This window comes from Ammodytes marinus (genome assembly GCF_949987685.1).
Source record: "Ammodytes marinus genome assembly, contig: scaffold_83, whole genome shotgun sequence".
Classification (NCBI taxonomy): domain Eukaryota; kingdom Metazoa; phylum Chordata; class Actinopteri; order Uranoscopiformes; family Ammodytidae; genus Ammodytes; species Ammodytes marinus.
This window is the reverse complement of record NW_027648253.1, coordinates 22501-32751: the sequence shown is the minus strand read 5'-3', so window position 1 is coordinate 32751 and position 10251 is coordinate 22501. Positions and strand designations below refer to the sequence as shown.

The 10251-nt window shown below is 42.8% G+C and overlaps 1 protein-coding gene across 1 annotated transcript in view; it reads right to left on the bottom strand.

The window, feature by feature from the left end:
- The window catches only part of LOC307270853 (NLR family CARD domain-containing protein 3-like), a 13545-nt gene extending 5097 nt beyond the window's left edge, over positions 1-8448 (bottom strand). Inside the window, exons 1-7 of the mRNA XM_080054741.1 lie at positions 8382-8448; positions 3692-3816; positions 3350-3436; positions 3018-3122; positions 2538-2616; positions 2014-2215; positions 14-1573 (exon numbers count right to left, since the gene is read on the bottom strand). Of these exons, the coding sequence (XP_079910867.1) occupies positions 14-1573; positions 2014-2215; positions 2538-2616; positions 3018-3122; positions 3350-3436; positions 3692-3753 (2095 nt within the window). The 5' untranslated portion in view covers positions 3754-3816; positions 8382-8448. The remainder of the gene's footprint in view (positions 1-13; positions 1574-2013; positions 2216-2537; positions 2617-3017; positions 3123-3349; positions 3437-3691; positions 3817-8381) is intronic.
- Positions 8449-10251: the final 1803 nt, after the last annotated feature.

Below are 10251 nucleotides of genomic sequence, written 5' to 3'. Positions count from 1 at the left end.
AGTTCATTCAGACAGTGGAACAGATTGATGCTTTTCTCTGCAGAGGGAGTCTCCTGGATCTTCTTCTTGATGTACTGGACTGTTTCCTGATTGGTCAGTGAGCTACTTCCTGTCTGTGTCAGCAGACCTCTGAGGAGACTCTGATTGGTCGGCAGTGAAAGACCCAGGAGGAAGCGGAGGAACAAGTCCAGGTGTCCATTTGGACTCTGTAAGGCCTTGTCCACAGCACTCTGGTAGAACTGTGTCTCTGCGGATTCATCTGAGGTTGTTTGTTCTTCTGCCATCAGATTGACTCCAGAGTTGATGAATGTCAGATGGACATGAAGAGCAGCCAGAAACTCCTGAACGCTCAGATGGACGAAGCAGAACACCTTGTCCTGGTACAGTCCTCTCTCCTCTCTAAAGATCTGTGTGAACACTCCTGAGACCACTGAGGCTGCTGTGATATCGATGCCACACTCTGTCAGGTCTGATTCATAGAAGATCAGGTTTCCTTTCTGCAGCTGCTCAAAAGCCAGTTTTCCCAGAGACTCGATCATCTTCCTGCTCTCTGGACTCCAGTGTGGATCTGTCTCAGCTCCTTCATCATACTTGACATTCTTCAGTTTGGCCTGAACCACCAGGAAGTGGATGTACATCTCAGTCAGGGTCTTGGGCAGCTCTCCTCCCTCTCCGGTCTTCAACACATCCTCCAGGACTGTAGCAGTGATCCAGCAGAAGATTGGGATGTGGCACATGATGTGAAGGCTTTGTGAGTTCTTGATGTGGGAGATGATTCTGTTGGCCTGCTTCTTATCTTTGAATCTCTTCCTGAAGTACTCCTCCTTCTGTGGGTCAGTGAACCCTCTGACCTCTGTCACCATGCCAACACAGTCAGGAGGGATCTGATTGGCTGCTGCAGGTCGTGTGGTTATCCAGAGGCGAGCAGAGGGAAGCAGTTTCCCCCTGATGAGGTTTGTCAGCAGCACATCCACTGAGGTGGACTCTGTAACATCAGTCAGGATCTCATTGTTGTGGAAGTCCAGAGGAAGTCGACACTCATCCAGACCGTCAAAGATGAACACAACCTGGAACTCTTCAAAGCTGCAGATTTCTGCTGCTTTGATTTCAGTGAAGAAGTGATGAACAAGTTCCACCAAGCTGAACTTTTTCTCTTTCAGCACATTCAGCTCTCTGAAAGTGAATGGAAATGTAAACTGTATGTCCTGGTTGGTTTTGTCTTCAGCCCAGTCCAGAGTGAACTTCTGTGTTAAGACTGTTTTCCCAATGCCAGCCACTCCCTTTGTCATCACTGTTCTGCTTGGTTCATCTCTTCCAGGTGGGGCTTTAAAGATGTCTTCTTGTCTGATGGTTGTTTCTGGTCTGTGTGGTTTCCTGGATGCTGTTTCAATCTGTCTGACCTCATGTTCATCATTGACCTCTCCAGTCCCTCCCTCTGTGATGTAGAGCTCTGTGTAGATCTGATTCAGAAGGGTTGGGTTTCCTGCTTTAGCGATCCCCTCAAACACACACTGGAACTTCTTCTGCAGGTTGGACTTTAGTTCACGCTGACAATCTCCAGCAGAATGACTTCCTGAACGAACACACACAAGAATGAGTCAACAGCTGAAAACAGCACATATAATATCACTGAGGGCTTCATGATGGAAATATGAATGCACATAGAGTATAAATATGTGTGTATATATGTAATATGCCCTATTTTGTTTACTTTTATGTTTTAAATGAGAACGACATATTACAAAACTATCAATAACCTCTGTATTTGAAAAACAAACATGATTACCATTAATCTATTAAAGACTATTGCATCACACATCACCCCCCCCCCCCAACCAACCACCTACCTTAACCAACACATTTCCTGAGGGAAAGACTGAAATATAATATCAACGAGTGATTCATGATGGAAATATATAATAAACAGATGTAAACATGTCTCCTCCATCTCTTGAGACTTCAGTAAATGTCCCATTTCCCCATCATGTTGAACCTTTAGAGAAATCCTCTTACTGCTCCACAGAAGGTCAGCCAGCTTCTCCTGCTTCATGCTCCTCAGGAAGTCCAGAGTGATCTTCAGAAATGCCTCTCTGCTGCTGCTCTGCTCCTCATCCTCACTCTGACCCTCTAAGCATTCTGGGTAATCTGGACTCAGAAGCTTCTGCATCTTCTTCAGCTCCTTCTTCACAAACGTGACAATGTTTTCCTCCAGCAGCTGGAACAGAATATTATATGAACGACACGATCAAACTAAAATCATGAAGCAAACATCAGATCCATGTTGGACAGACTGACAGTCCACTGGTCTAAACAGTTAACCTTTATTTATACAGGTAAATCCCACTGAGACTGGAGACTCTTTTTCAAGGGAGACCTGTTCCCACTTTGTCATGTTGCGGGAGGAAGGGGCATCGAACCACGACCCTGTAGTTGAGGGTCGACCACCCTACCCACTTCACCTCAGCCGCCCTAAAGTAAGTTAAACATGGAGGTTGTTGTGAACAGAACAGATGGACAGTTGTTGTTCATGTACAGACCCTGAATGTGGAGTCCAGGTGTGTTTGATGCTGCTGGTCAGACCGACCACTGGGAACCTCTGAGATCTCCTGGTCGACTCTGTGGAGAAACCATAAAGAATGAGCTCATGTCTGGGGTTAAAGTTTCCCTCCAGGGGCCGCTGGTGTCTGCAGAACAGAGGGAAGGGGCAAACCGAGGGCCAGGGGCAAAGTGAGGGCCAGGGGCAAACAGAGGGGCAAACCGAGGGCCAGGGGACAGGCAGAGATACAGCAGGAGCCTGTTAGAGCAGCTGAGCTGAGCTGGGATCAGCTTCTGCTCGACACCAGGAACACGCCGTGACAGTTTGAGCCCCTGGGCAGACGCTGCAGAGTGGAGACCCCTTCACCACTCTGACAGTGGAAACGCAAATAACTGCATTCTGTACCAAACAGAACTGAACCTCAAACCTTTAAACTGGATATCTCACAGGGTTTTAATTAGTCTAAGTTTTAAATCCTTACCTCAGATCAACAGACGGACGTCCATCTTTGAAGTATATACGTTGATCCATAGAATCGTCACTCTTCATGGACCAACAGCTGGGCTCTGGTGTCTCCAGCTTCCTCCTGATAGAAACACAGGAAACAGTCAATAATCTGCACTGCACCAGAACACAGGAGTCACACTGAGCAGCTTTCACATGTCAGAATATAAAGGAACCAAGCGGAAAATAAACAAATCAAATTGTGATTAATCCACAGCTACCCTGTGATTAATCTGATTAAAAATTGTAATCGTTTGTGCCCTAGTTAAAACATGAATCAGAGATATTAAAATGTTAGTAACAGTTTACCTCTTTGCAGCAGGCGGTTGTTCACCACCTTTTGAGTCGTCACTCTTGAAGGACAAACAGCTGGCTCCAGGTCCAGGAGAGTCTGGTCTGTTGAACACACACACACACACACACACACACACACACACACACACACACACACACACACACACACACACACACACACACACACACACACACACACACACACACACACACACACACACACACACACACACACACACACACACACACACACACACACACACACACACACACACACACACACACACACACACAGCTTAGTGAATAATGATGGTGCAGTGATTTTGAGTCATGGACAGTTAGAGATCCTCATGTCACCTCTGAGCTTTGGTCTGGCCGCCATGTTCCCCTCCCTCCTCTCTGTCCTCACTCTGATCCATAGCAGAGCCCACACCTCCACACACACTTTCACCTGGAGAGAAAACACATCAACTGAAATCCTCCTGTCCATCACACACACACACACACACACACACACACACACACACACACACACACACACACACACACACACACACACACACACACACACACACACACACACACACACACACACACACACACACACACACACACACACACACACACACACACACACACACACACACACACACACACACACACACACACACACACACACACACACACACACACACACACACTGTGTGAGCCATGTCAGACACTATAAAGATAAATGATTTGTATAATTCCAAACGTCCAGCAGATGGCGCCAGATTAGAGGCGGAAACAGACCATGAAGTACAGCAGCCTGTACACAACCAGTATTCACTACTGCTGCTGTTACACGGGGAAATGCAACGTTTACTACAAGTATTAAGAACAGAATGTCCTTCATGAGACAGCAGAAGACTTCATGTGAAGTGTTTCATTCACTGCTGATACTTTAATCTAACTTCAGATCAAATACTTTGTGAGTAAAATGTGAATGTGTAAAGTCAGGGGCGCAACAACCCACTTTCTGGGGGGTATGCAGACACTTAGCAGGCGCAGGCGCCCCCCCCCCCCCCCCCCCCCGAATTACAGACTTTCATTTTAAGTTACATATTAGAGCAGGTGATCGGCTCAACCATGACATGTCTGCCTGCACTGATTTCCCCAAAAGTAAAGGACACAGTGAAGAACAGGTTGGTCAGCACAATTTAAAACCACACTGGGCATTTAGGTTGTTGTGGCCTCACTAGTGTCAGGCATGCAAACTCATAAGACATGAAAAAGGTGACATATCCAAAAACAAACCCCTGTAGGCATGGACGTCGATTTGGCTAAACAAGTGGGGGGGACAAACAGGCATTCTGGAGTGCATTTTCAAAAGTGGGGGGGACAATGAGGAAACATCTTTTTTTCTCTTTAGTGCAGGTAATGAACGGTTCTGAAAGACGGCATACCCGCTCACTAATGAATACAATGTACAAAACACTGATGTCTGACACATTTGATGAAAAAAGCATTTTCAAAAAGCAGCGGACATATGAGCCACTAGCTGCTCCCCGTAGCCCAACCAAACATGACGTAAACAAAAGGAGCTTGGGAAGGTAGTTCCGACTGAGCACATCGAGCCGAAGCACGGCTGGACTGTCGCACAACAATATTACTCCGCCTCGGTCTCCATGGCAACCTAGCTAGTAGCATAGCCATGATCAGCTTCAATTACTTCTTGATAAACAACATCGTCAGTGACGTGCGGTGAGGTCAGTGAGTGGGTAGGCACTGAGTTCTGAAAGCCAGATTTCTCTAAACCTATATATTGTTAAATCAAAAACAATAAACAACAAACAGGCACGCACGGCCGATTTCAAATAAGTTCCTCCCTTTCTTTCTCTCTCTCACTCACTCACTCACACACACAGACGGGACGTATATGAAATGTCACGACGGTGACTTCAGGTTTGCCCGTAGCCTACTGTAGTTTGGTCTAAATGATTAAACATCGCATCCATCGACTTAACGGACCCGTCCCTCACACCGAGGGCCGAAAAAACGTAAGGCAACAAGTCAAACCTTCGCCGATTCAAACTACCGGTACTACTTCTATTCAACTTAAAAATAAAAGACAGCATTCATCATTATGTAGGACTACAGCATAACTGATGGCAACTCAACTCCATAAACTTTATCTTAATAGATAAAGTACCAGTAGCATATGTCCCATGGACCTGTCCAGCATCAGAATGTCACCATTTATCCACATTGCACAGCTTAGGTTTGTCCGTCAGTAACAATGAAAACACAACTGCTCAATTGAATATAAAATGCAGAATGGATTGCACTCGGTATCAATTCATCCAACTTTATTATTAAATAAACCCCAAAACAGTTTCTGACTCACCAATCTGACTCCCTGGCTGTAGAAATAAGCAAGACGATAGTAATCCAGTGACAGTCTGACTGACAGCACAGCTAGCTAGCATCCTTCCGTTCATGTAGGCTACCTGTCCGTTTGAAATGCTCGAACATTGTTTGTCCCTGTTGCTGCTGTACACCGTCCAAGGCTGGCGCAGGCCTTTCTCTTGCTATTCATTCTGTTCCTTTTTAAATTATAATCCAATTTGTTAAAATTCCTCCAGTCTGAAATATCTGCGGGCACGGCAGCTGCAATGTTGACTTAAAAATCCGCGGGGGTAATGCGACGTGAATGAGCATAGCCAACGTAATGACGTTGGCCTAAGCTGCGTAAATGTCTAGTAATATCTCGATTTTAATTGGTCCATGAATGATATGTAATGTAAAGGCTTATGTGGCATACCATTTACGTAAAAAAGGCACAAAGAATTATGCTCTTGCCGTCCACAATGAATAGGCGCAAAGGCACTGATTATTTGCCGTACACAATGAATGGGAAACAGCAAAGGCACAATATTTTTTTGGCATAACTTACTAACTGCCACGTTTCGAATCAAAACGTCTACACTTTTTTAAAGTAATCGCGGATTACATGTAAAGATCGAAATAATTAACAGTAACAGTAATAATACAAATATAAGTTTATTAAATAAAAAAAATATTTTATTTTATTTTATTTTTATGCACACGGCGCCAGGGTAGGCACTGCCTACCCTGACCGCACGTCACTGTAAACAACATCGTCAGTATCCATGTGCCGCGACACAAGCTGCTGTTAGTGTCCGCTACATTAACAGTCATTAGTGGGCATAGAGGATGGTAAATCCCTACAGTTTACACTTCACAACGGGACACTTAAAGCCACTCGCTGTTGTCTCTCTGCTGCTGATTGAAATGCATCAGTCTTCTCTGGTGTGCAAACTAGCGGAGACTTCGGAGCATGTTTTCTCTGGTGTGCAAACTAGTGTGTGTGAGAGAGAGAGAGAGAGAGAGAGAGAGAGAGAGAGAGAGAGAGAGAGAGAGAGAGAGAGAGAGAGAGAGAGAGAGAGAGAGAGAGAGAGAGAGAGAGAGAGAGAGAGAGAGAGAGAGAGAGAGAGAGAGAGAGAGAGAGAGACCTTAACGCTGTGTTTTAATAAGGCTGGACGCACTCCATGTCCGGCTTAAAAAGTGGGGGGGACAAAATGAGTCTTGACAAAAAGTGGGGGGTACATGTACCCCCCATACCCCCCGTAATCGACGTCTATGCCTGTAGGGGGCTCTGGGGTTTTCCCCCCAGAATTTTTTGTGATTTGAACATGTAAAATAAGCAATTTGGTGAACTCTGGTGAAGAGAATTAAAGACAAAGAAAACTTTTATTTCAGTTCAAATGAATAGTAAAATGAAACAGACAAGTTAGTCAGCCAACCTTCTTGACTTTACCCATACAACGTGTGAAGGTATTTACTGAGAAACACGTTGAAAACAGCTCAGACAAACGGTTAAATGGGAACAACCAGCTTGTTGATAAAACTTTTTTTTCAAGTGAATGAGAGAGAAAAGGCAATAAATAAGACAAAAAAACTTAGAGCCACCAATCTATCGCACCAAATTCCCTTACAATAAACTATTATACTCTCTCTCTCTCTCTCTCTCTCTCTCTCTCTCTCTCTCACTCTCTCTCTCTCTCTCTCTCTCTGTCACTCTCTCTCTCTCTCTCTCTCTCTCTCTCTCTCTCTCTCTCTCTCTCTCTCTCTCTCTCTGTCTCTCTCTCTCTCAGTCTCTCTCTCTCTCTGTCAGGCACAGTATGACAGATTTTAAAAATCACTCTTTCCTGACAAAAAAAGAAAAGCTTCTTTAAAGGTATTGTTCTTCATGCTTCCTGTAATACTGTATGTGTAACTTACACACTATTCAAACCGATCTTGAATTGTAATGCTTTGGGGGATTCTGAATTGTGATGCTTTGTACGAACATGTACGAAAAACCTGCGGTTCTAGTTTTCACTATCTGGGAATCTTATCTACTGTCTGATCAGGACCTTCACATCTCTCTTTAGACTGAGATGCATCCAAGCCAATCCATCATCTTGTTCAGTGAAATGGAAACAGAAAGACAAACTTAACCTCAGTCTTTTCATGTTAAGTTATTTATACATTTTAATCAAATGAAATTGTGAGTCTGGCACATTGCCTCTAAGGAGACCTTATACACACACAGACACACACACACACTTGCAAGATCTCTGCGACTACTTTTTGGCACATTTGCTGTAGTGATGAGTTTTTGCAAACAGCATTTACTAATAGAAAGAACAGCTTAACGTGTGAAACAAGTTGCCTCGTATCCTACTAACTGCCTTTGCAAAGGAATTGAGTGATACATTCATAGACGGATTATGAGATAATGCGCCCCTGGGCACACACTCTTAAAGGTACACTCTTAGTAATAATAATAATATAACATTAACACAACATGGAGGATCTTTGTTAACGGCTGTGTCACCTCCTCCGTCTCTAGTTTCCTGTGAAACTCTGAGATAGGAGTTTGGACACATTCCACAACTTTTCGGTTTATACTGGAACTAGATTTACACTAGAAATAATAAAATATAATGAAATATGATAATCATTATTATTGTTAACAGTGAGAGCAGAGCGGATCTCTTACCTTCAGCTGCAGCTTTAGAGGAGAAAATAAACTGCGTCACAACGTTCAGGCAGAAGTGAAAGAATTTAAAATAGTCTGCGTCACGTATCAACTGCACCTGAGGCAGGTAAAGTATTTGAAGGTGTGTGTTGATAGCGTGCCAAGTTACCGCTGATAAGAATTGTGCCCCCGCCGGCCGGTGAGCGCGCGTGCATCAAACATATTAACCCTTCAATCTCACTCAAGTAAATTCTTTTTTTTTTGGTAATTTAGTTTGAAAATTAGGTTTGCAAAGTAACAAATGGCTCATCCGCCAATCATTTTTTTTTTATTCTTCTGTGTAATGAACTGTAGCCTATGTATTGCACATTTAGGCCTATAGCACTTTTCATAACACAAATCAAGGTAGCCTAAGAGGATGGACCAAGTAACCCAGATGTTTTATTTTAGCTTAGTAGTTTACATTGGTGTTGAACTGTTCCCTATTTTTTTTTTCTTTGAATAAAGCCTAATGCTGCTAGTAAAATACCATACTCAATAGTAGACATGATATAGAATAATTACCTTTATTACAGTTTAACCAAATGTTTTAACAATAGGCCACACCCAATGTTTAATTAAAACCTGTCCTACGTCTTTGCAATTCATGAATTCGTTTATTTTAATAAGATTTTTGATGTTTTATCACATTTTCCAATTGTCTTTTATTTCTGATTTATTATGAACAATATGTAAACTTGCAGGACACTAGCAAAAATAATTGGGTGGGAGAGAGGACACGGTTTTGGGTCCCTCGGCCAAAAAATCTAAATCTAATCATACTAAACATTTATTATTTCTTGTGAACAATTATAAAAATAAATAAAGGGGGTAGGACCAGAGAAGTTTTTCTTAACTTCTTCCCCTTTTGAACTTTTATTTGAGAGAGGGTCGTTCAGTACAGAATAAACTGTTAAAGCTTTCCTACGTCATGAGCGTCAACAGTAGACTGGTGGTGTCACATTCTAAATGTTCCCCGGAACCCAATATCAAACCAGGAAGAACAACCGGATCGTTAGAAGACTGAATGGTTCATTTATTTCTCGTCTTGCTTTATTCACGAGATTTCATAATGTGATTTGACCCTGATACTCCGCCATTAAAGGCTACTAACAGCTCAAATCATTTACAGGTGAAACTCGAAACATTAGAATATTGTGCAAAAGTTCATTTATTTCAGTAATTCAACTTAAAAGGAGAAACTAATATATTATATGGACTCATTACATTCAAAGTGAGATATCTCAAGCCTCCAGGTGTCAAGTCTTGCTGGAAAAAGTAATTCAGCATCTTCATAAAGCAACAGACAGAAGCATGAAGTGCTCTAAAATCTCCTGGTGGATGGCTGTGGTGACTTTGGACTTGATAACACAGTGGACCAACACCATCAGATGACATGGTGCCTCAAATCATCACTGACTGTTGAAACTTGACAGTGGTCTTCAAGCAACTTGGATTTTGTGCCCCTCCACTCTTCCTTAAAATAAGAACCCAGACCAAGTATATAGTAGATGAATGAAAATACTAGAGCGACATTTCTGTATTATAAATATTTGTTTTGATTGGCCTTATGGAATATTCTAATATTTTGAGATGCTGGATTTTCATGAGCTGTAAGCCGGACTCCTGTAAATTTAAACAAAGAAATGCCTGAAATATATCACTATATGTCTAATATATCTAGAATATATGGAACTTTCACTTTTTGAATTGAATTAGATTTAAAAAAGAGCTTTTCCATGATATTCTACAAATGCCTCGTTTCCACCGAGTAGAGCGGGTCGGGTCGGAGCGGTTCGGTCCGGGTAGTTTGGCTTTTCATTTGCCAAAAGTTGGGTAGGGTACGGTTTAA